Below are 26,702 nucleotides of genomic sequence, written 5' to 3' on the forward strand. Positions count from 1 at the left end.
ACCTACTCGCTATTACGTTTCATCACGTGCTAAAAAATATTGCAATTTGACAACGTTTCGACGCCATTTTAGTTAAAATAAGTTAGCGAGCGTAACAAAGAGGTTTATCTGCCCGATTTTAAAGTTCGAAAGTGTGAGTTTTTTAATATTACGAGTGATTTGTAAAGTTTAAAGTTGAAATACACGGAAAACAACGTAAACTAAGCAGAATGAGTGATAGAGAGGTAAGTGCAAACAATTTTCTTCGAATTTAACTTGAGCTTTCTAAAATTTAAGATGTTAGGCTTAAGTACCAACGTACGGGCGGCGAAACAAAACTTTATAAAACAAACATGATAGGCCTATTTTCAATTGCGTATAGAAAGTAAAGTTTCTTTGCCATACGAAATTTTTATAATGACAATGGCAAATATTTTTAGAATTAGCTAAGTTCTGCTCTTTGCATTAATCTCTCAATAACAAAATGTATGGGAATAAAAGTTAATAAATTTTTGATCGATTAGGCAAGCCCAAGTGGGCAAGAAAATGGGTCCCACCATTCAGGTGATAAATCACCATCAGTGCATGGTTCACATTCCCCTGAGCCTGGAAGAAGATCTCCATCAGTACGCAGCCCAACTCCTAGGTCTCGTTCAAGGTCACGATCATACTCTCGATCATATTCCCATCGCAGACATTCATATTCACGATCCAGGTATGGAAAGCTTAGGCCTACAAATTGATGTCTTTGTGAACGTGTTATATGTTACAGAAGTCGTTCTAGGTCTGGAAAACATCGCCATCATTATTACAGTAGATCTAGATCACGATCTCCGAGACGAAGAAGATAGTGAGTAGCTATTTTTCTTAGTCTACAATTTAAAAACTAGTATACTAATATAATTTTTATTTTTAATAGCTCCAGAAGCAGAAGGTAAATATTTCTACACTGGTACTCTATATCCTGACGTGAAGGAAAAGAGTAAATTTGCTTTGCTCTTTACCTAAAGCCGTTCTTACAGCCCAAGGAGGTCAAGTTCTCCTCGTCGCTCGTACAGTCCACGTGGACGATCCCCATACTATGGAAGCAGTGGTGGCGGTGGCGGCGGCAGAGAAGGAGGAGGAGGAGGAAGTCGTTACTACGGTTACAATGACCGTCACAGGGAATATCACAGGAGCCACAGTCGATCCCCTATGTCCAACAGGCGCAGGCATGTTGGAAGCAGGGTAAGAATCGTAAGCAATCATTTTTTTGTTTTTATCATTTTACTCCTTAATTGGTAGGTATGGATCTCCCTATGATATTTCTATTCCTTTTGACAGGATAACCCTGCTCCGAGCAGATGCATCGGAGTGTTTGGCTTGAGTCTTTACACGCAAGAACGAGACCTGAAAGAAGTATTTTCAAAATACGGACCAATTGAAGACGTTCAAGTTGTTTATGATGCCCAAAGTGGCAGATCGCGTGGATTTTCTTTCGTTTATTTCGAAAATGTTGAAGATGCCAAAGCAGTAAGTTATAATTAATTTTTTCCTCATCTAACTTGAATCAAACTACGTTTTTTCTCCCAAAAGGCCAAAGAACGTTGTAATGGTATTGAAATTGATGGACGTAAAATCAGAGTTGACTATTCCATTACGCAGCGTGCTCACACGCCAACACCTGGAATATACATGGGAAAACCAACTTAGTAAATATTCATTGTTTCACTTTTTGCTTTGATTCGATTTTTTAATTGCATTTACTATTAGTGGAGGAGGTAATAATGGAGGAAGTGCAGGTGGGAGCAATGGTGGAAGTTATAGAGGTAAAGCTATATTCAGAATTAAAAACAAGTGTGGGCTCTATCAAGAACCGTAAAAAACATAACTGCCTCTGGAAGGTGAGATGTAGAATCAACTTTCCTAGTGGTAGTTATGCAAACTAAAATACAGAATTTTCAAAATAATAACGAGAGAAGCTATGCTATTCTATATTAAGTGGATATATTATATTTATCATTTTAAAAAATATCCTAAAGACACTAATTAATGTTAACTGGATATTTACATAGAGCATCCGATATTGGTAGCTATAGTAGCTTGATAACTTGGGATGGAGCCAATACTTGCTTTTAATATGGTTTAAGCCGAATAATAATGTAATTTATATTAGACTTATTTCGGTCCCTAAGAACTAGTGTTAGGCACAAACCAATATAATATTGGTCATCTATTAATCTGATTCCGTCTTACATATCAGTTTTAGCTGGTTAATCCTCCAAACTGTTAAATGGCACTGCTAATTTTGAACAAACTGTGGTTGCTAGGTTGGTGGCACTATTGTTAAAAACCGGTATCGATCTTGATATTGGTATAAATATCCGTATCGGTTGAAACTCTGAATCCGTTAAATTACAATATTGGTCAACTCTATTAAGAACCCTGCTCTTATATTTTACAGAATAGAAATTCCTTAAAATGTAGCTCAAATTTAAAATATTGTTATCGAATGACTTGGGTTTTTATCCTAGATTTTGTTATATTTACGCTTAGAATTACTTTTCTGTACACTAATTTTTAAGAGGTAAACTTAAATTTCAATTATTTAAAGGAAATAACTTAAACTTAAAAAAATTTTATGTAAAAAAACTCCAGATTAACGCAACAAATATTTTATGCTGAAATGAAATTATACCATTTATAATTAATGTTTAAAAAAATTTAATCCTGGATTTGAACCTAGTCGATAATTTTACTCGTGGTTAAACATAAATGAAAGCCCAATTCCAAATGATGTTATTTAATGAAAAATGTTGATATAACAACCCTCTAGATAACGGGTTTAGGGCGTGGCCATTCCCCAAAATATAAATGAATTTCGTTGGTTCTTAGGGGCTTAAATATGTAGTATAAATAGGGTAGCATAATCGTAATAAATACTTTACAGGTGGAAGTTATCGTCGTTCAGCATCCCCATATTATTATCATAGAGGACGAAGGTCAAGGTCAAGATCAAGATCAATGTCACCCCGCAAATACGCATACTATTAAGGAAACTAGAAAATACCCTGGAAGAATGTGTTGGTATGTGTAGGAATATTTTAAAAAAGAGAACGTTTTGGTTTATTTTGTCCCCATTAGATAAACCGATCGAAAAATAGTGTTTGTTCCACATTTGCACAATTATCAGGTTGAAAATTGATTATTTTAAGTGACACAAATTGTTTTGTAAAAATAGATGGCAAAATTTCACCCAAGCTTTTCATTTTAATTTGGGTTTTTGACTATAGTTAATTAGCATATTGACTAACGCGTCTTTAGCTATTAATCAACATTCAGTTAATATTCTTGACCTTTTCTAAATATCATCCGTATTTGTACATTTATCTCATACTAGTGGGTTAGCCGATAAAATTTGTCCCTCCAAACCCCTCAAGATTTGAACTTTTTTATTTATCCGTAGTAGGTTAAGATAAATTTCATGTTGACTAAAAATGATTTTTCGAGTCTTTAGGAAGAACGTAAAAACGAAAATATAGTAAGCTTCGTTATTTGAAAGTCCATATATATCTTATTGTACTAAAAACTATTCACTCCCACATTTTTTAACTATTACTAAAAGTATTTTCAATTTTTCCTCCAAGCAAAAATATATTGTAATGGATATTCACACAGTCATTTTATTATAATTGTTTGGAAAAAATCTTTGTTCATTGTAATATTTCATATGTTTTTCTTTCGCAATGTACGAACTTTGTCATTTTGCTAAATGATTAACACCTTCTGTTTTAACTTCAAAGGGTTTTGAAGAAAGAAATAAAAAAAGAGAAGATGATTATGAAGAGATTTGGTTAATTTTCTTCGGAAGAGAAAAAAAAGAGAAAATGTGGTCTCAAAAATGTTGGCCTTAAAAAAATGATAGAGAAGAGAAAAATTTAAAGATCAGGGAAAACACCCATCAAATAATGCGAGAGCAAGCTCAAGCCAAAATAAAGCGCAAAAATTGAGAGTTTTGAGGGGAAAAGAAGTATTAGTGGGAAAATTGAGAAATGTAGAAGATTTAGAGAAAAAAGGGAAGAAAGAAAGAAGGCTTCAAGTTTTTGGAAGCGTTTCTCGGTCTTCGCAAATATTGATGATTGCTTAAAAGCCAAGCAAACATCAACATGAAGGAAGGCTTTGGAAAAAAGATTCAGAAAGCGCTAGGGAGATAGGAAATAGAAAAAAGAGAGATCCCTCTCAAGAAAAAGAAGTGGATGAAAGAAAGGTCTACTCATGTGAGATGATCGAGGGTTTTTTATTCTTTGTGGAATTAATCCACTCGTAAGATTCTGATCCATGCTTAGGGGGTTTTCGTAAGTTATAAGCCTACTGAGTTAGTTTTAGGATTTTTTTTCAGATTGATGCCTGACTGTATAAATGGCAAGTTGCTACATGGCAATAAGGCTGTTGGATCTATGGGTTTGTCCTAATGCATTTTTACTTTAAATGCGTCCTAACTTTTTTCTCTTTTGCAGGTGATTAAATATTTACCTTTTCTGATTTGTATAATCTGAACAAATAAATACCTTTCAATGATATTGTGTCATTATTACACAACAAATTAAAAAGTAATTATTTTATTTTATAAAATACATTAAGAATAAATCAAGAACCTGCCATCAAATACCACAAATCTGAAATATACCTTCGCTGGTTCCATAGGACAAATTTCCCTCCAAATTACAATTTTCTGGTTCCATTTGATATTTTCCTACTAAATCCCAATTTACTGGTTCCAATAAACACAAATTTCCCACCAAATCACAATTTACTGGTTCCAATCAAGGATAATAGATATTATCCTTGTTCCAATAAACACAAATTTCCCACCAAATCACAATTTTCTGTTTCCATTGGATATATTCCTACCAAATCACAATTTACCGGTTCCATTGGACATAAATTTCCCACCAAATCACTATTTATTGGTTCCAATGGACATAAATTCCCCACCAAATTACAATTTACTGGTTCCATTGGATATTTTCCTACCAAATCACAATTTACTGGTTCCATTGGACATAAATTTCCCACCAAATCACTATTTATTGGTGCCATTGGACATAAATTCCCCACCAAATTACTGGTTCCATTGGACATAAATTTCCCACCAAATCAATTTGAAAAGATGTGGGAGCCTGCAAAATATTCTCAAGAACTAAATGATAGTCTGATAGGCCCTAGGTATAATTAAATAACATTGTTTCAGACAAGCTTTATGGTGTTTCATGACAATAGACTGAAAGAACTTTATAAATTTCACGAGAATAACATTAGGAAAAATATTTTATATACATAAACAAGCGAGGCATATTTACATAAAGTGTATAATACCAAGTAATGATATTTTACATTTTTGTTATTGGTCCGAAGAGTTTTATAAATAAATATTTTTTAAATTATTAATTATCAAGACCAAGGACTTTGTGCATGTGCTCTAAACGCGAAACACACTCTTGCAATTTTTTTTGACCTTTGGTCAAATCATCATGACCAGTATCACTTTTGGTTGAACTGAAAGTACAAATGTAAATTTTAGGTAATTGCCACTGTAATACCCAAATTAGACCTAAATAGTAGTTGGTTAACTCTCATTTATTTCAGGGTATTGCGACATTGGTGAGCCAATGAATTGTGATTTAGCAACTGCATCATTGCTAAACAGCCAATGTTGTAAAATTAAATGACATTGGCTGCTTAACAGAAGAAATTGTTTTAATACCACATTTGATGCATTTAATCCTGTGATGTCAGCCTACCAGGATTCTACTACTGAGGTAAAATACAAAAAACGTTGGGTCCTTACCAGCTAGAATGATTAAATGTTTTTTCTAGTGGTGGCGCGGTAGGCTCCAGAAGTATATGATGGAGTTTGTTAGATGCAATTTTGCTGGATGTGCTTGAAGACGAACTGCAACTGGTGCTTGAGAAGAGATGGGAAAGACCTAAGACAGATATATGTTTGTAACTAATTAAAAATACACTGTCTTAAAACTATGAAACATACCGTATGATTCTTTGTAATGTGCAAATTTAGGTGTAATGGGAAGAACTTCATTCGCTGTCAACTGTTGCTGTTGTTTGCCATAAATAAAAAACTGTTGGGCTTGATTGGAACGATCTAACAGATACTGGAATCTCAAGGTTCCGATTATGAAGTGGACCACGCTTCTAAATCTAACTGTTTTGCGTTTTTTATTTTTCGTCACAATTGAACTGTGTTCTGGAAGCCAATTCGGAGAAAAATCTTCATAGATACTGCCCTGGTTCGATGATGATGGAGTACAAACTCCCATTGCAGTTAGCGCTGAAAGAGCAGCGGCTTCCGTTTTTTGATAGCCTTGAAGTAATTTTAATAAATATCTCTTTTGATAGATCAAAGATGATCTATGTTTTTCGGATTTGCGATATTTCCAATGCACCTGCAACAACTAAAATAATAATTTCAGAAAAGGTTAATGATAATTACTATTAATCTAGAGTAATTGAAATGTACCTTTTGTCTTTGACTAGAGACATCATTTTTGGAGGCTGAATTGCACAAAACGAGTTTTTGCTTCAACTGGGCAACTTCAGACTCAGCACTTTGCAACAATCTATTCATTGTTTCTTCGTGCTTTTTCCAGTTTGACCTCTCCTGACTTAACATGTTCTCGTAAAATCCACATTTTACACATTTATCCTATCACCAAAAAAATGTAAATAAAAAATAACAAGTATGTGCAAATCTCATTAACCTACTTTAATTTGAATAACAGAGGAACTGTTGTGAAAGCTAGGTGATAAGACTAGGTTTGTTGAGCTGAGGTAAGTAAGTGTAAGAAATATAAGAATTCGGTTTTTAAAAAGCTTTAGGTGGCGGTCATATTTACTTTGATTCATCTCTAAGGCGAGGAACTTCAGGAGATAATGTTCTTGAGGAAATGGACTCTGTGCAACTTTGTACATCAATAGAAGCTTGAAGTTTCTGTAATATTAAAAAAAAGTAATTATAGTTGCATTTTCAAGCGCATAAATGACATTTACATTTATAATTTGTTGATCTCTTGAAAGCAATGTTTTACGATGCTCACGTTCTGAATCAAGAGCCATATGCACTTGACTAAAATTTACCCTCTCAGCCTCAAGAGCTTGAAGTAACGCATTTGCGTGATTCTTTTCAGCTTCCGCAGAGGTTCTAAGTAATAAAATTTAAGAACCATATGAAGTATTAAATAAAGATGCCCTAAACAATTTTTTTTTATGATGACAATACCTGTAATTTTCAGCTTCTCTCTTTACTCTGTCAAGTTCATTGTTAATTTTTTGAATATCAGATAGTCTTAGGGACAGTGTTAGCTCCAATTCAGAACATCTGTTCCTTAACTGGCGTACTTGCATAGTCAACTGCTCATTATTTAACTGTTCCCGTTCTAAAGAAGACTGAAACTCGTCCCTCATCATCTTGTCTTGTTTAGCTTTGTAATCCAGCAGATCACCTGACAATAAGCTACATTTAAGTCCTGGTCTTCCATGAAGTAAACAAAACTGTTATAACTTACGTTGTTTCTTTATTTGCCAAGCTCCTTTTTCAACTTGATCTTTCAACAACAGAATTTCTTGTTCAAGCTGCAAATTATTATTCTTTTCTTTAGATAACTGTCCATGCACTAACTCGTAGAGTTCTTTCAGAGTCGCTTCCTGTCGATCTTCCTATAAAGTGATTCTTAATTAGCTTACCAAATCAATTGGCTACAAACAAACTATCTTAAATTACCAAAGAATATATTTTGTCTTCCAGCTCCTTACAAGTGGATAAAACTTGATGTCCCTCTTTCAAAGAATAACTCTGCAGTTCAATTAGTAATCTGTTCTTTTCCCTTCTTAAAAATTCTTGCAGTATCAAAGCAATTGATCCATCATTATTTCCTTGGTTTTCCTATTTATTGAATTGAATTATTGCAAGTTATAGAAACATCAGTTCTAGGCGTTATTTACCATCAGGGTTACTTCTTTAAGTGCCCTAACTTCCTCAATAAGCTCATCTTTCGCTTTTAACCATAATTCAGAGTGAAGATTACTTTTTTCATTTATATTCACATCTTGATCATTATTTGCTACGTGATGGCGTATTTGTTTTTTCTCAGTCAAAGACAGAACCTCTAACCCCTCCTTCAACACCTTATCAAACAACTTTTGCAAATGTGAGGGAAGTTTTACCGAATCTACACTTCCATCATCAGCGGTAGAAGTTGCAATGGATGATCCTGTCGCATCAGATTCGGGAGTGCTGTCACGCGAAATCAAGAGATTGTTGCGAAATCTTTCCAATTCTGTTTCTAAAACTTGACATTTTTGCATAAGTTCTTTACATTCAGTATCCTTTGCAGCCAACAAAATTTCGTATTTCAAAACTGAACTGTGATAGACCTGGTTTTCTTCTTTTAACTTTGATAACTGAGCCTCGTAATCATCTAATAAAAATTTTTGGTTAGAAATGTGGGAATCTCCCGATTCATTCAACTTTTTCATCCATTTCTTCTTTTCATCTTCTAGCTCTAATTGGTGGGACTTTTTGATAGATTCTATTTCTTTGGTGAAAGACTGAGTTAAATGGTACTCCAAGTCTCTCATGCTTTTTTCATGCTGATCTCTTATTTTTGTCAAGCTTTGATCGTAAGTAGCGCTAAGAGCATTTGATTCAGCATCAAGCTTTTGCCTAAAATTATCTTCTAGGTGATTGGTATTATCAACTAAGTGTTTTTTGAGGTCAGACTGAACTTGCAACAGTTTTTCCACTTCTTTGTTCTTTTCATCCATTAGTTTCTGACGATCTTTGGTAAATTTATCAATTAGTTCTTCCTTTTGAAGCCTAAAGCTTTCAATTACATTATCCTTTTCAATATCTGTTTGAGTCAGTTCTTCCGCTTGTTTAAAGCATTTCTGACTAAATCGCTCTATGTCAGTATTCAGCGTCTTTATCTCAGTTTGTAGCTTTTTTATTTCTTCATGACAGGCTGTTCGGAGCTTTTCTTCATTTAATAACGTTTCTTTCAACTTGCTCACATCATTTTGCTGTTTATCATTGTAAAAATTTTTAAAAATTATCAGGCTTTCTAACTATTGAGAATATTACTCCAAAAACCAACGAGAATAAATAATAGCCGTATATCATTATAACCTATACTTCATTAATGGAAAGAGGGTTCAAAACCTTTTAAGTGGTTATGAAAAATCTAATGGCTATAAAACATTTAAGTAACAAAGTAATTCTTTGTTCTATAACAAACATGCAATACACTTGAGTCGAAAAAGTTACCAAAAACCTTGATAAAGCTGTAGTTTATGCAATTGGTTTTGGTCCAATATACGTAGCTGAAAAGACTATAAAAGACAGTTCAAAATATAACCTCAAACCTTTAACGAAGAAAAGCTAATTAACAATTTTATAATGAATTAAACTTACTTCCTACTAGTTTTTGAGGTTAATAAGTTACAAAAATAAGTGATATAAGGAAAGTCAACCATATTGAACAGGATTCTTTTAAACTATCACTGGCATAAATCAGTTTAACAAATCAATTATTATGAAAGAGGTTCTCAACATCCTTCTCAAAGATCATGGAGTGAGAGGATGAAAATCTATTTATATTAAAAAGTTGGCACAATGCCCTCTTAAAAAACTACATATACTTTGAGCAAACTGCCAAAGTAAAATTTCAGCTAGTGAACAACAAAACCTAAACGCCAACAGTTAGTACAGCTTTATCAAAATTTAAAAAAAAGACAAAAAAACTTACAAGTTGCAAATCTGGACTCGCAAAGGATTTAGTTTGAATTTCTTTTACCATAGTCTCCTTCTTGCTAATTTCAGATTGCAGTTGATCGATGAGAGCTTGTTTTTCTTCAAAAAGGGTGTCAAATTGTTCGTTTACAAGTTTCAATTCTTCCTTTATAATATCATTGTCTTTTTGCAAATTTTCTTGTTCACAAATCCGTTTCAACACCTCTTCCTCCAATTTCGCAAATGCGCTAGATTTCTCTTTAAGTTGAGCTTGTAATTGCTTAAAATTCACTTGATAAGACTCTAACTATTGGGGAATATTACATTTAGTTAGTATTAATTACTATTAATGCAATTCAAATAAATTTACTTCTCTCTTCAAATCTTGAGCTGCCGTTTTTTGCATAAATAATTCATCATTTACTCGGGCAAATTCTTGAGGACTAACTTTGCTCTTGACATCATACCTAGAGTCTTCAATTCTCGATTTTAAGGTTGTTATTTGATAGAGTTGGTCATTCAATTGCTGTTGTAGCAGTGACCTTTCAGTTTGCAATTCCTATATTGTATTTTAAGTGTCACATGCAAGTTGTATGATAGTATAGAGTAGTAAAAATGTTTTACTTACGTCTGATTTTAATTTCATGTCTTTGAGCTGCGTATCCTTCTCTGAAAGTCTTTTAATGGCTTCATCCGTGGCGTTAAGCAAAGAATCTATTTTGCTCTCCAATTTTCTTATCTCTTCTCCATGAATGGATCTTGGAGAAAGTACGCGGCCTTCCTGTATCAACAATAACCTATCTTCTTGATCTTTGGAATCAGTAAGCGAATTTTCCTCGCTGGTACCGGGGCTTATATGCCATGAGAAGTACTCCAGTTTGCGAATTTTACTCTCAAGTCTTTCATCCAAAACGTGAACTTGGCTCCTAAATTCTTGCAATAAATTTTGACAGTGACTTAACTGTTCCATTTCTTGATTTTTGGACTGAAGTTGCTCTTCCAAAGACGCAATATGATCAATATATTCCTTATTTAAGGATGTTTTAAGCTTTTCAATTTGTTCTGTCAAATCCTGCTGAGCCAGCTCATGTTCCTTCAGAACTTCCCTCAAACTTGATAATTCTTGATTCAAATCCTCATTCAATTTCCCTTTAGCCTGAAGCTGAGATTCCATTTCAGAAATAACTTCTTGGAGATCGTGAATCTGATCTTTAGCACTTTGTACCTGAGACTCGGTTACAATCACTTTATCTCTTAAATCATCGTATGATTGTGATTTCAGCTTCAACTGTTGCTCTAGTAGTTCAACCTCTCCAAGAAGTTGACCATCATTAGACTGATTACGCTCTCTTTCCCTTAATGAATCTCGAATCTTCTCTAGCTCTTGATAGTAATCTTCCTGTTCTTGTTCCCTTTCTTGGGCTTGTTCCTCAATAAACCTCTTATTCGCCTGCATCTGCTTTTCCATAGCCTCCATTTGATCCTTCAGATCATCAATTTCTTTCTGTTTCTCTTCGGCTATTTCATCTTTTTGACTCGTCACTTCTTCTAATGCAAGCTCCAAAAAGTGAACTCGTTTCATCAACAATTTCCAATCTTCTTCAGTTTCAACACTGTTGCCTTGCGTAAAATCTATGGAACATAACAATTAAAAAAGTACAGCAATATATAATTTAAGCATTTCTTACTTTTCTTTTCCAACTTTAATAGCTCAGAGTAAGTTCGTGATGGTGTTATATCTTCAATAATATCTTCTTTACTTTTTCGTAGACACTGAACTTGTTTAGGCGAAGTACTGGAAAAATCCACTTTGGATTGATCACCCTTGGTTGAAAGTAGCTTGGACACTGTTCCATCCTCAGATTTCATAGTTTCAAGCATTTCTATAAAAATCACACAAGCAAAAGAATTTTAATTTTAATTTTTACTGCGAACAAGCTTTGTTTCACCTTCAGCTTTGTTAAGTGCTTGTTGAAGTTGCATTTTTACTTGAGACTCTTCCCTTAATTGACTAGCAAGCTTATGATTTTTTAAAATTAAATCTGTCACTTCTTGATTATTTGTATTTTCTATCAGCTCAGTTAAAAGTGTAAGAATATGATCCACCGCTGCTCTGAGTCGCCTGCTGGCTCCTATAACAAAATTTAAGAATATTTTCTGTCTAATATTTTCACACAGTTACACACAAAAAAATAAAGAACTAAGTAAAAATCAAATTAAGATGAAACAAGAATAGCAAAATTACTATTAAACAACTTAATATACCACTACTCACTCCTTAATTTTATATTGCAAGCTATGAAACAATTTGTAAAAAAGGAATTTAGTTTAAAATACAATGCAAAAACATTTTTAAATAAGCCTAGCAAGGATAAAGACCTGGAGCAAAACTAAAATTATGAAGTGGTTTTAATTATTACCAAGAACAAGATCTTCTCCTTCAGTTTCTGGTTCTTGTTGAATGCTACTAATAGCAGAAGTAACTGCATCCCAAGCTCTAGGCGTTAACGTTAAGTCAGGAATATCATCACACATTTCAAGAGGTAAAGCATCCCCCAGTGATGACAGAGTACAATCTTCCCTTGACCCGTGGAATGTCCCTATACATCAAATATTAATTAGTTACGTAGATCCACAAAAACAAAATAGTGAAAAAGTTAACTTTTACAACCTGAAAGTGGTCCATTTTCATCATCAACTAAACTGCCAGGTCCTTCGGAAGACTGATGAACGGCTAGTCCCAAATTGGACAGATGAGTTTGAATAGTTTGTTCTGTATCCACAAAAGTCTTCACAAGATCAGAGAGCACATTCATGAGACGCGAGTTTGTTTGCGCTGTATGGCTGTAGCAATATTGCGACATAATATAAAAGATTAAGAACGAAATCTATAATCGTTGACTAAATTTTATCTATTTTCTAACATCCTATAATTATTTAAAAAATAACATTTAAAGAACCACTTTGAAAAACTTTGGCAAGTGGATGCAAAGATAAGAGTTTTTTTTATCTATTATGAAGTATTGACTAGCAAAAAAACCTCAAATATATGGTTCTTTTTTAGTAAAAAGAACGATGCAATACATTAAAGAGAGCTTTGTATGCTGAAAAAAGATATCTAAACAGGCCAACTTTTTTTACAGCGAATGAAGCTTGTTTTCATGCATGATTAAATAAAGACCAGTATATAAAATATGCAATATCATCAGGAGGTGCAAATAAAATCGAAGATATAAAATTTCAAAGGGTGTAACGTATATATAAACACCCAAATGGTTATGGAAATAATTTAGAGTCTATAGAGAAGAAGAATTATATGAAACTTAGTGCCAGTTTTATGCCCTTCACCTAAAGTGTTTGGCCCCAAAGGAATGAGATTGACATGGAAGACAAATTTTAGTATGAAGTGACACTATTATTAAGAGAGCAAAACAGGGTATATGGATCACTTACACCTGCCAAGTTTGAATGTCAGCTGCAGACAACTCAGTACCTGCTAGCCAATCCCTACACAGAAGCAAAAAACAGGGTCAGTTAAAAAGTTAGTATTTGAAGGGCAGCATCTGCTGCTAAAACATTTTTTCATTGTTTTGGTCAAAGCACCCAATGGAAAAAAAAGGGATCGAAAAAGTATACATGTATAAAACAGATGGTTGAAGGCGGGGTATCAGTGACTAGCTCATTGATAAGAAATTCATCAGGAGGGAGTAAAATTAGTTTGCTATGTGAAGGAAAAACTAATTACTGAACAAGGATGATTATAAGCTTATTGACATGGGGTTCACACACGCAATGAGAAAACTTACATTTCCTATTGATAATACTCTTAAGTTTGGCTTATATAGATATTATAATAACCCCTCCATGGAGTGACATGAAAACCATTTGGGTGTCTTCTATGTGTGAATGGAAATTTTTTTAACAATCAACTGTGGACGTAAGTATACAAATTATTTATGCCAAGCCAGTTTAAGCACATAATTTAAGTTAAAATTGACTTTTCTTAAATTGTCTAGCAAATTAAATACACAACTATTGCAGATAAGCAATATAAGCAATTGCCAAATAAACATTGGGTTCAGGTTCATTACAAAAAGCATAATTCAAAAGCAAAAAAATTATTGGTGTATAAAAGTTAAACAAAGCACGTGTATAATACCTGGAGGTTTTTGGCTCCATCTTGGAAGAGTTGGATTTGAGTAATTCCTCCTGAAGTGATGAATTTACATATTCCAGCTATTAATTTCAAATATTGATCTTAATTTGGCTTAGCAGATACATCATAAAACGTGCAGAATAATTTCTTACTTCAACCAGTTGGTTTTTTAGAACGTCAATTTCATTTGTGAGCATTTCATTTTCGTGCTTTTGGGTAGACATTCCCTGTTGAATTTCAAGCTTCAACTGATCAATTTCTGATATTGAAACCAAAGTATCGTCATTTATCTGCGAGTCATTCGTATTATACTCTTGTTGGTGGTCATGAATTAGAGTTTCCACATCGAGAGCGAGAGTTTGTTGAAGGTTCAATATCTTTCCTTCATCATCTTCGGAATGTGCATTTACTAATTCAAATTCTTTAATATGTTCCACCACATTTGTAACGAATTGTTCTGCGCAGGATTTGACGAAATCCTCTTTCAACTTTGTGGAATTTTGTAAGCAAAGTTCAACTGTCTTAGTGACTAGGAATTCGTATACTGATTTATACATTTCCAAATTGCGTTCAATATATCTCAAACTAGCAACAGTTTTATCCAAACAGGTTATTCTTCCTGTTAATTCTTGAATTTCCAAATTGTTAGCTTCTTTCAAATTTTTTATTTCACTTTCCTGCTCCTTTTGGCAATTAATTTTCATTTCATCAACTTTAAGGGAATAATTAGCTTTCAAAGTCAATAGTTCATTTTCATGACATTCTTTTAATCCCTTTATTGTTAAATCCAAATCAAATCTGATGCGTTGATTTTCTTCAATCAAAGCTGCAAGTTTCTTAGAATGATTACTTTCCTTCTCACGATGAATCACTTCTGAATTCTCAATCATTATATTAAAATCATCAACTTCTCCTTTAAGTTTTTTGGCTTCGCCTTCCCAGTGACAAGCTCGATCAATCTCTTTTTTCAAAGTACTTTCCAAACTTTCAATTTCAATTTTATGTTCTTCAATAAGATGAGCTACTTCGTCTCTCAGGTTGGCTAGCTCAAGACATTTTTCCTGAGAATCTACAAGCTTTAACTTCAATGACTTTATTTCTGAATTGTACTCTGCAGACAATTCCATTATATCTTTATCTGTTACAGCCTTTTCCTTAGATTGGTTTAGCTCTAGTTTCAATTTTTCTATTTCGGCCATGTTTTCCATTCCTATACCATCCGTTTGACCACATTTTTGCTTAGCTAGCTCCAGCTCATGGTGTAACACCTGGACCTCATTGTTATGTTTTTCCATTATATCTCTCATTTTTGAAGCATTTGTAGAGCAAATTTTTATTATTTCCAAGTCGTACTTTTCTTCAATTTCTTTTCTAATTAAATCCACATTATAACCAATCGAATAATTGCCTTCATCTTCTGGTTGTAAACTGCTAGATGTTTGCCAAAACTCATCCTTCGATGCTATATCCATCTTTTCTTCCAGTAGCGGCTCATGCGTAGCGGATAAACTTTCTAATAAATCAGTCTGAACCTCTTTATCAGAGATTTCAGTGCATTCTCTGTTGATCTCCTCTTTCTTCAATAAAATTAGCTCATAATCATTTTCCATCGCTTTGAGTAATTTCTTTACATGAGAGGAATAGGTCTCCAAATAATCTTGTGTGTCTGAAACCAAATGAACTCATAAACACAACAGCTAAAAACAAGAGTAAACACATTGAAATACTGCACCTTTAGCCTCGTGCAAGAGCTTTTCTTTTTCATCTAATATCACGCTAGCATTTTGCAAAGCAATAATTTTGGCAGATTCATCTGAAATTCTTTCATTTTCAGTGGTAATTGGGCTTAGTATTGTATCAAGTTTCGGCAAAGAATTTAACTTGAAAGACATGTAGTTGGCCCATCTCTTAGTCAATATCTGAATACATTTTTTAGATCAGAACTAGGCAAAATAATGTAATAACAAATAATACTCACATTTAAATGGTTTGTAACGTCCTTGGCTATATCATTAATAGCTTTATAAAATGGTGTGGAAGTTTGAATATACGCTTCGCTATTATAAACTACAAATAAGAAATCTTGGTTATTTTTAGGTGTTACCAAGAAATGAAAATAAAAACAAGAATTTTTACCAGCATTTTCGGATACTTGAAACTGAATCTGTTTTTCAATGTCTAAAATTTTCTTGTCTAATTTTGCTTGAGCAGAGTATTTGTTTTCAAGATCATCCCTAAATTGAGCCATTTCGCGATTCATTTTATCATTGACTTCAACAATTTTAGCATCAAGTGTAGCTTCATTTATGGCACTTAACACCGAATCTTTGAAATTAGCTTGTTCTTGTTTGGTGTTATTTTCAAGAGATAAGACTTCAAGTTTTTTCAACTAAATTATAGGCGAAAAATTCTAAATATTGGTTGATTCAAAATATAAATAAGAGCAGCTTACCTTCTCACTATAGCAATAATTCATATCTTTTAACTTTTCATTAAATTCTTCCCTTAATTTTAATTTAGTGGATGAGAGATCAAGCTCGTACTTTACTTTCAGATTATCAAAAATTCTATCGTGAAATTCATTCATTTTGTTTTTCAGCTCAAAAACTGACTTAAGTTTCTCTTTGGTTAAAATTTCTCGTAGCAAAATTAATTTTTCTTTGTGAATCATTTCCAAATAGCTTTCTTTAATTACAGATTCCATCTGCAATGCCCATAAAAATTACCTCATAATTTACAATTTAAATATTTATGCGATTCTTACCTTCACTGTTTGGATTTCAATATCCTTTTGAACAAAATCAAATTGCAAATTTTGCAGTTCCATAAGAAGTTGAGCATTGTCTGCATATCCTGAATTTTCAAATTTTTCTTCTTGAGTTTTTTTAACATCAATCTAAAGATTTCATTTTTATTAAATAAATATACAAAATCTAAGTTTGAGAAATGGTGGATACATACTTCTGCCATAGTCATAAGGGCTTCAGCATTTTCTAACAAATCATTAGCACCACCATTCAAAAACTGATTTTCCAAAATATTGTATAGATCATCGGAGATACAAGAGTCGGTATATTCATCTATTTCTTCCTTAATTGAAGAGGAGTTCTCAGAAAATAATTCAGTCTTGTGATCTGAGGCTTTTGAATGACCTTCATCCTCACTCATGTTTTCAATATCAACTAACTGCTTAACAGTGTTAATTTGCGACTGTGACTGAGCGTCATCCGTAAGATCAGTTTGAATTTCTTCTGGAGAATGAGAGGATAAGTTAAACTGCGGAATTTGACACGCATGACTCATATTTAAAGATGTGTTCGCAGACTGATTTTCAAAATCATCTCCTAAGAGAGCAATTTTTTTAATGCAAAGTCCTCGAGATTCTTTATTACATATAATGTCTGCGAGGCGATTTTGTAGATTGTTTAATTTTGCAATATCCTTCTGTTTTATCACAGTAATTTCTAAGTAACTAACGCACAACTGATTCCATCTTTCCAAGGCATTGTTTAAGTCATTTTCAATATCACAAAACTTTTGCAAGGAGGTTTGGTACATGAGTTTCTTCTCTTCGTGGCTTTTCTGACAAAGAGATTCATCCAAGTCAAATCTGCAGTCTTTGAAAGGCCGTCCTCCGTCATCATCCACTTCTACCCCCAAGTCCTCCACCTTCTTCGCCACAATAGTCTCTGATTCTATTGCATCAACAGCAGAAGACAATTCCTTTTGGCATTGAGCTATTTCCTTCACCCTGTTTTGCATCTCACTTTGTTCGTATTGAATGTCTAAATCGAGGGCTTCTAATGCATTATTTATCCAAACTAAATCTTTAAGCTTTTTACGAGAATTTTCAATCACCCTCTTATATAGACTATATTGTTCACTCTCGTGGTTGCAAAAATAATCAATTTTATCTTGGACGGCATTACTATCTAAGTATTTACATCCATTTTTCAATGCTGCAGCTTGAGTGATATTTTTTAAGAGTGTTTCTCCAAATATGGACACAAGTTGGCGGTGGGCTTCCGTCGTTTCACTAATTCTAGAATTGTATTCTTCATCGTCAAAACTTACTCCAGATTTATTTAGCTCTAAATTGGTTGGTCCTCCAAGATTAGCCACTTTCTTTAGGCAAATTTCTTGTGATTCTTTTGAAGACACAAGCTCCGCCAAGGTTTCTTTCAAACTAGAAGCATTGGCTTCCAAATTACTTTTTTCAAATTTAAGTTCCATGACTTCTCTTCTCAATTTATCCCTATCATCCCAAAGCAGCCTGACTAAACTTTTGGATTCGTTATACCTCCTCAGAATCTCACGATACATTATTTCGTGTTGCTCATTTCGCTTGGTGTAATAAGCCAGTTGAGCCAAAATGGCATTTTTATTGTCAGCTTCCATTCGTAGTTGCTCTTTAAGTAAAATAAACGAAGCCCCGCAATTCTTGTGTTCCTCGACTATATATTTAGGCAACTCTTCAATTAATTTGTCCCTCGTCATGGATAACCAACTATCGTGTTTCTCAGTCATCAGATTAACTTCCCGGCGCAATTCTTCTTTAGCACTTTCGGATAAACTTAGCTGCATTTTTAGTTTATCAACATGAGCTTCTAAATCTTGTTTAACATCCTCTAAATCGTTTATCTTCTCAGTTAACTCATTTTCAAATCTGTTTTTATCAGATTTAAGTTCTAAATTAGCTTCGACTAATTCTTCCAAATCGTGGGATAATTGGGCAAGTTTATGTTCCAGCATCATTTTCTCTTCAGAAATTTCTTGAATTCTAGTATTTAAAATTTGAACTTCCATCATGGCATTGGACATACACTCTAGTTCCGCAATGGCCCCTTCATCAATATTTGGTTCATAAGCGTTAGCAGTGTTGGATATTTCTAAGTTCTTTAAGTGATTATCTAGGCACCTTTCGGAGACTGTTATCAAAGCCAGTTCCTTCTCTTGCAATTCCGCTTTATATTTCTCTGTTAATTGAACTAGAGACTTCTCGAGTTGACTTTTACTATATTCACTCTCCTCTAGAACACTGTTCAAGCATTGATTCTGAGATCGCAGTTCTTGGAACATCTTCACAATTGACTGTACATTTTCAATAGTTGACTCATGGAAATAGTCTGTATGTAAATGTCCATTGACAAATTCTTCCAATTTTGCCACATCTGATTTGTACATCTTCAGTTCTATCCCTACATCTTCAAGATTTTGACTTGACATCTTTAAGCTCCTCTCCATGTCATGAAATTTATCTTTAAGATGACGGTTATCTTCACAAACCTTTGCTAGTTCACTAGCCATGCTATCTGTATCTTCTCTCTTCTTACAAAGTTCAAACTCCAAATTTTCAATCTTCATTTGCAAGTCAGAATATTGTAAAGCTTCATTTCCAATAGTTATCATAGATTTTTGGGCTTCTGACAAGAACATTTTTAATTCATTTACTTCCGCAAATAGTTTTCCTAGATTCTCAAGTTCACTGCCTAAAGCTTGTTTCTCAGATTCAAACTCTTTCAAACTTAGGCATACATTGGTGGCTTCCAGATGCTTGGAATCTAAAACATGCTTTTCTTTTGGGGATAGTTTTTCAGATTTTTCATATTCACTCATAGTGATAGGATCAGTTTGCGAATCGCTGTCAACGTAACTGTTACGGTCAGATAATTCGTAAAATGAGCTTCGGGTCTTGGGTGGGTCTATTTCATCTACCAAGAAAGGATTAATTTGACTAAAACTGTCTACTTGATCCTCTAGCTCTTTTACATCGATTAAATTAAACAATTCTTTGCCGATTAAACCTTGTTGCTTCGATGGGCTACCTAACGAAGAACAACTATCGTTGCTTTTATCCTCTTCTACATAGTTAGGAATATCAGAGATTGAATGATTAGTGGGTAATTGAACTTGATTTTGCATTTCCTGTAGTTTTAATTTAAGATTTCTATTTTCAACAGCCAGATGTTCAACTGAATTAGGTGACGTAGTTAGTTCATGCATAACTGACATCGACTGAAATTTTTCAAGTTCTCCCAACGCAGTTTCGTATTGATTTTGGGAATCATTTGCATTTGAATCACTGGCCCACACTTCATTTTCAACATTTGTTTTTCGAATTTCAGATTCGAGGCAACGAATTTTTTCTTGACAGTTTAGTATATCTAACTCAAAACTTTCCTGCAAATTTTCCAAGTCAGAATTTGCAGTTTTTAATTTAACAACCAGGTCATGAATTAGTGAATCTTTACGCGTATTCTCTTGATTAAGTAACAAAACCTCATTACGTGCGTCAAGTAGTTCTTGTGGAGAAATTCCAGACCCAGTTTGCTGCTTTAAAAGAACTTCGGTAGCTTGCTGTAATTGCAATTTCAATAAGCTAATTTCCTGCGCTAAACTTTCAGCCTGAATTGTGGAATCTTTCTGTACTTCATCACGGCTTGCCAGAGTAGCTACCAAGCGCTCTGTAAGTTGTTGAATAATTTCTTCCCTTTGACTTAGAGCTTTTTTGTATTCTTCAACTTTTTTGCTATATTCTTCCACTATAGTATGGTAATCAGGTAAGGAACGCCTATTTGATAGAGGGTCTTCTTCAAAAACACACGTTGGGGCATCTAACGAGCTATCCATACTCTGGAATTAAATTAAATAGTTTCAGGTTAATTTTATTTATACCTGGTACAGCTGGTTACAATTACATAATGCAGATAGGGGAAAGGTTGTTTGTATTTGGAACTTGCTTAGCTAACAAGTCTACGTTCCCGGCCTGTTAAAATTTTTAGCTCCTCCCTTAACTCTTATTTTCCAAATTGTATAGCACTATCTAGGTTTAGTTATAAGAACTTTCTCTTATGTGTCAAGAAAATGTGTATAATTTCAATCTAAATTTATTTAGCGCAACTTTAAAGGGAACATAACATGCTTAATGGTTTTTCCAGAAACAATCCCCAAATTTTAGGGTTGGCCGATATTGTAATTTAACCAATTCCGATACCGATACCGATTTCATGTTTCAACCGATACCGATACCGATTTTTTTTACCGATATGGCAAATCGCCACCGATACTGATTTTCCCGATTTTTTACCGATTTCCACCGATACCGATTTCTTTTTGCCGATTGTACAATTCATTAGTCATTACTAATGACTCATTAGTAATGACTAATGAATTGTAAAACCCATTGCCAATGGTCTAAATAAAATGAAGGGTGTGTTGTATTTTGAGAATAGCTGATCGAATTTAGAAAAAAATCAAAATAATTTAAATTTTTAAATTATAAATTTTTAATATTTAGTTATTTACCTCACTTAGGTACATTTAAAATTGAAATTATACTTTCAATTTCAAAATCGGTTTTAAATAATCGGGTAAAATCGGTATCGGAAGTTTTTTTTATAATCGGGTGAAATCGGTATTTTAGACGCGAACCGATTAATCGGGAAAATCGCGATATCGGTGACCGATACCGATTTCATATCGGTTTGGGCCCAACACTACCAAATTTTTTGGGTTTTCCATAGAGATTGCGTTATACGTTACATTTCCTTCAAAGAAAATGGCTGATTTTATTGGTTTAAATAATTAATTTTCATTATTAACAAATTAGTTGGTAGCTACCCAATAATTTTACAAATAAAATGTTTGTTTGGCCTTCCTTAAATCGGTTGACTCATATGATCTCAGATATAAGCTTTTAAAATATGATAGAAGGGATATTGATTGCCAAACCATATCTTAAAACAATGCACATGGGTTTATCTTTGATAATAGTGTACTTGGCTTTCTTAAGAATACCCAATAATAATGGTTAAATCAAAGGACAACGATATTTCAAAATTGCACAAGAAAATTTTATTTAAAATTTATTTAAAACATTATTAAAACCCGACTAGTTTCGGTAGCGTCATCGCTCCATCATCAGGGGTATAGCTAATAATGTTTTAAATAAATTTTAAATAAAATTTTCTTGTGCACTTTTGAAATATCGTTGTCCTTTGATTTAATCAGTATTTCTGTGCAAGTCGCCAATCAAACACTTACTACCCAATAATAAAATTATTAAGTTTTTTTCTGCATTACATAATTTTTAAACAGCCCTATGATACGACCACACAGAATAACGACAAAAAAATAAAGGCCATTTTACCCGTTGCATATGAGAAATCTGGAGTTTGAGATCTTTGTTTTCTTCCAATATTGTTTCCAACGTTTCGGTTTTACCATCTACAAATTCTTGTAGTTCTAAAATTCTTTGTCTAGCTATAACTAAATCACACTTTGATTGCTGATCAGAATGGTTGTTACTCGTTGCGTAGTCCTATTGTCAAATATTTTTATATTTTAAAATAACTTGTTGAAAACAGCTAGCAATTTTTTTTAAATACCTCCAAAGAATTTTCGTCGCTAAGTGAAGAAATCGGATCTCCCTATGTGATAATTAGAAATAAATCAGATGGAATATTAGAATATATTACTAAAATTAAATTACAAAGACAAGTACCTCTTCTCTAGACAAGCTCAAACAATCGCTCGTGACACTTTCAGAATCAGGATGGCTTAAATTCTCATTTTTTTCTGAGTATGTGTCGGACAGCCCTTCAGGGTGAGTTGGGGAACCTTTATTTTGTTCTGCCACTTTCCTTCTTTTTCGTTCCCCATTCCCTTTCTTTCTCAGAAACTCGGCAAACTATAATAATCACGAATAATATATAGAAAAGTGAAGGTGTCAAAATCAATATCACAGTGGCTTTGTCGAGGGGTCGGACAGTTGCCATTATTTTGTACGGGATTTCGTAGAGATTTTGGCGATTTTATCAGTACTTTTTGAAGTGATTTTGGCATTTCAATGTTAATTTACCATAGAGAGAGTTAAAAGATTTTGCGATTTTTGACAAAGTGTACGGCATTTTGGTAAATGTCCGACCCCTCCGGCTTTGTAATTATTTATATTCCTACTGGTACTGTTACTCAAATCCTTTTTTAACTAGCTAGGATACACCGATATATCGACCTATTTTTAGATTAGAAAAATTTTACCTCTTAAGGTGGCCTAAGGCCAATGTGATTTTTGGGGCAAACATTTCACCCCTTCAAAACCTAATATAAAATGTTATGACAAATTCCAAATTTCAAAAACATATGTCAAATTAATACACCTTAGCTTTACAGTAAAAACCCGATAATAACAATAATGAATTGGAAAAGCCACAGGATGTTTGATTACCCATCCTTAATGTTTTCCAGGAGGATAGAACGAACCTAATATGTAACATTTCCTTCCTCTTTTAATTTTAAAATTTCCTGGTTGATGATTGTCTCATGAACAGTTCAGGCAAAGCCAATAACCGTAAATGAATAAATGTTTAGACTCTCTCGAACAATACACTAATAAAGTAACTGATAATAGTATTGACAGCCACCTGGTTTAAATGAACACAGTAAAAAGTCAGTGTGAAAATTTTCTAAAGAAACAAATTGGAATTGCATCTACAAACTCTAAGAAAGGTAAAATTAAGTAGTAAAATCCAAAAATTGAAATATAATTCATATTATAATTTCGTTTTTCAATCTTACATAAAAATATTTTGTGACAGCTAGAGTGTAATAAAAATTCTAATGATAATGTATTTTATTTTAGTACAATTATTATTAGTGTTATAACACTGAAACAATAATACCCAATCAAGTCTTTTCTGATTTTTTAACGTTTGAAAAAAAATCCCATTTTCAACACTGTTAACGACTTTAAAACGACCTTATAAAACCCTAAAATAATGGTTTGAACCAGGAAAAAACTAAGACCCATCAAACACCATCAATTGAATAATATTAGGAAAGATGTTAAGGATCTTATAAAAAACAAATACATCAAATACTAGACATATATTACATAATAGAAGTTCCAAAAGGTAAAGGGTGTGAAAAATGAGTTTAGCCTCTAAACTTCCTGTTGGAAGTACTTTTATTTGAGTCATAATTTAAAGAGGAGGATGTCAATTCAGAAAATGTGAATTATGCGATGCCCTTCGACAAAAGCATTATAAATAGTGGGGAAACCCCTGAAAGCAGTTGGGTGCCTGATCCGTCGTGGGTGTTACTCAAAAAATGAAAGTGTGTTAATTTTAAGATGATACCGCCTAAGAAAGTAGTTTTTGACAGATCACGCAAGAGGCATGTAAATTTTCAAAATGCTACATAGAACGGGAATGTTTGAGAAAATTTACAATTTATAGTAATGCATAATTAAAAGAGAAAATGAAATATTGTTAGGGTAATGAAAACAATATGCATATTTAAAACCAGGTATCCTCTTTCTCGAATATTTACCCCACACTGAGTTGTGAAAAAGTGGAAAACTAGCTAGGATAGCTCTTCGCCAAACTGATAGTGCTTTTCATAAGATTAAGATGGGAGAGCTTTGATATGGAGATATTTTAGGTGAGTTGAAGCAATTTTCAGTTAAGACGTTGTTTTGTTCAAAGGTTTGGTTAACATTTAGGTATATATTTTCATTGCTGGTTTACAGATTTTTTAAATAGTTATTTTTACGTAAAACTGCTAATAGCTTACACATACATACAGAAAGCAATACCAGACACCAGAAGTACACAATATACGTTCAAGAAAAGTTATACTCTTCATATATTTCTGATGTTATTTACTTTAAACATGTACCTTAGCAGTCTCCGCTAATTTCGGGAAAAAAAAGTCTGGTGGAAAGTTTTTGTTATAGTGACTTTGTTAATCTATTTCGAAGGAAAAAATATGGCTGATAAATAAACAAATAACCTTAAGCATTGAATTTTTACATTTTATATTAGTAGGCAAAGTACTACGTATAGTAAATTTTGGGTCATGTGGAAAAATTGCTCCTAATAAAAACTAACTTAAGCCTGAAAAGGAACAAAATTAATTTCACCACCTATACGTATATTATGGACTTCTGATAATGGACACTTCTCTTGTAAGATATATATTATGTATTTCTGGTGATTTTTAATTTTTTTTTCTTAATTTTAGAAATTTAAGATAAAGTAGAAGACCCAACAAGATGGAAATTGTGCTGAATGAAACCTACAACTATTATGCTATTGATAACTTAACCAAAGGCAGTTTTGTTGAAGTTTTACTTAATCTTTGCAATGACACTGTAAACTGCTCAACTCCTGAAAATTCCACAACCATTACATCCCACAAGAGGAAACTTCCAAAATTTTACTATCCGATTTTAATATCGGCTTTATTATCTTCTATTTTGTGCCTCATAGCCACGATCATTATATACAGAAAACTGCCAGAATTTAAAAATATACCAGGGAAAAATTTAATATCTTTATCAATTTGCCTAATAATAACGTACAGTTTGCTCATATTGGACTTTTTATTCAATCGCTCTATACCAAAAACCGCGTGTAAAGCTCTTGCTATAGTCACTCACATGTCATTCTTAAGCGTTTTTATGTGGACTAACGTCATGTCATTTGATGTGTGGCAAACTGTAATAAGCTCTCACAGAACATCATCTCCTCAATCAAAAAGATTAAAATATTGGAAATACGCACTGTACGCTTGGATTGGGACAATTATTTTAGCTCTACCAGCCATTATTGTGGATATGGCTGAACTTTTAACTGGAAATGTTACACCGTCTTTCGCAACAAGGAGGTGTTGGTTAAATGGAACGCCAGCATTCCTTATTTATTTTAATGCCCCAGTTGGAATTATATTAATTACAAACTTCACATTTTTTGGACTAACTGCTAGAGCGCTTATTCAAATTGGAAAAATGACGGCCAAATTTAATGTGAACCATCACCGGAAAAGGTAATAAAAACGCTTATTGATTTTGATATTAATGCTGATGTATAAATTATTTCTAGGTTTCATTTGTATTTGAAACTCTTCATTATAATGGGAATGGTTTGGATGTCAGAGTTTATTCCTTGGATTACAGGATATTATCCACTTTACATGGTCGCAGGTTTAGTAACTTCACTTTACGGTGTATTTTTGTTTATAATTTTCATTTGTAAAAGAAATGTATACCAATCCATAAAGAAAGAACAGCTTTGTTCCCAAATATTTTGTAGTAAAACATTTTGTAAGACAGGTAGTATACCAACTATAAGTGAAACGCAGAGAAACCAAAGTTCTAAAACTATTTTCAACGGTTCACTTTCAAGCAGTAATAGAACTAAGCAAAGCAACGTGTCATTTACAACGCATATATAAAAGCTCTATTGTTTTGTAATACTATACGTAATTTAATAAATATACAATTTAAGCTTTTAAATGTATTAGTCTTTGGCTCTTGAATAAATATATGTTAATTGGAAAAAATCCAAAATACCATAGTTTATTGAAGCTTTATAAAATACTACTTCCTTTAATAGTGTAAACCAAAGTAGCGTATAAAAGTTAATAGATTTACATTATGTTGAAATAAAATTTATTTGTATTATTCCAGTCCGACCCTTCCAAATTCTAATATTAACGTATGGAATTAAGGTAATTGGGAAAAATTTCCTATATTCCTACAGGGTCAGGGAGCAGGAGTAAATACTTAATAGGCAGCCAAAGGCAAGGCTTAACATGGAAACCAAAATTCCAAAACAAAACATTTTCTTACCTTAGCTTTTCCAGCTTCAAGTTTCTGTTGCCGCTCTTTGTCAGCCATTTATCACTTTATATTATCCTCTAACATGATTTTAATGCCACCATTACTATTAAAATAATACGAAAATGAGACCGAATCTACTTACAAAAACAAACATTTTTGAC

At 33.1% G+C, this 26,702-nt stretch overlaps 2 protein-coding genes across 8 annotated transcripts; one reads left to right on the forward strand and one right to left on the reverse strand.

The window, feature by feature from the left end:
• The first annotated feature begins 57 nt into the window (after positions 1-57).
• On the forward strand, positions 58-4,536 carry LOC149923429 (transformer-2 protein homolog beta-like). Of its 6 annotated transcripts, XM_090160286.1 has the most exons (10): positions 59-224; positions 504-694; positions 752-829; positions 899-913; positions 990-1,215; positions 1,303-1,491; positions 1,555-1,670; positions 1,732-1,787; positions 2,909-3,045; positions 3,762-4,536. In XM_090160286.1, exons 1-9 carry the CDS (start codon positions 210-212, stop codon positions 3,010-3,012), a joined length of 990 nt encoding a protein of 329 aa, XP_090016412.1. In that variant the 5' UTR covers positions 59-209; the 3' UTR covers positions 3,013-3,045; positions 3,762-4,536. The 6 variants fall into 6 exon arrangements, with proteins under 6 accessions (XP_090016413.1, XP_090016416.1, XP_090016412.1 ...); XM_090160287.1 differs by having other exon boundaries at positions 58-224; positions 990-1,206; positions 2,909-3,805; XM_090160290.1 differs by lacking the exon at positions 3,762-4,536 and having other exon boundaries at positions 58-224; positions 1,002-1,206; positions 2,909-3,726.
• Positions 4,537-5,268: 732 nt separating this feature from the next.
• On the reverse strand, positions 5,269-26,702 carry LOC149923430 (uncharacterized). Of its 2 annotated transcripts, XM_090161301.1 has the most exons (32): positions 26,684-26,702; positions 26,551-26,618; positions 22,423-22,608; positions 22,307-22,348; positions 22,069-22,239; positions 16,881-20,552; positions 16,684-16,815; positions 16,372-16,623; positions 16,056-16,308; positions 15,898-15,986; positions 15,652-15,838; positions 14,072-15,585; positions 13,923-13,999; positions 13,217-13,270; positions 12,435-12,607; positions 12,184-12,363; positions 11,713-11,895; positions 11,452-11,646; positions 10,392-11,395; positions 10,134-10,322; positions 9,780-10,070; positions 7,978-9,054; positions 7,757-7,918; positions 7,542-7,692; positions 7,256-7,478; positions 7,027-7,177; positions 6,873-6,967; positions 6,742-6,802; positions 6,497-6,682; positions 6,008-6,431; positions 5,807-5,945; positions 5,269-5,514 (listed from the first exon to the last, which is right to left on the reverse strand). In XM_090161301.1, the coding sequence occupies exons 2-32, from the start codon at positions 26,596-26,598 to the stop codon at positions 5,403-5,405; spliced, it is 11,673 nt and encodes a 3,890-aa protein (XP_090017427.1). In that variant the 5' UTR covers positions 26,599-26,618; positions 26,684-26,702; the 3' UTR covers positions 5,269-5,402. The 2 variants fall into 2 exon arrangements, with proteins under 2 accessions (XP_090017427.1, XP_090017428.1); XM_090161302.1 differs by lacking the exons at positions 13,217-13,270; positions 26,684-26,702 and having other exon boundaries at positions 26,551-26,679.

Source organism: Leiobunum rupestre, chromosome 10 (genome assembly GCF_980474605.1).
Source record: "Leiobunum rupestre chromosome 10, qqLeiRupe1.1.hap1, whole genome shotgun sequence".
NCBI lineage: Eukaryota > Metazoa > Arthropoda > Arachnida > Opiliones > Sclerosomatidae > Leiobunum > Leiobunum rupestre.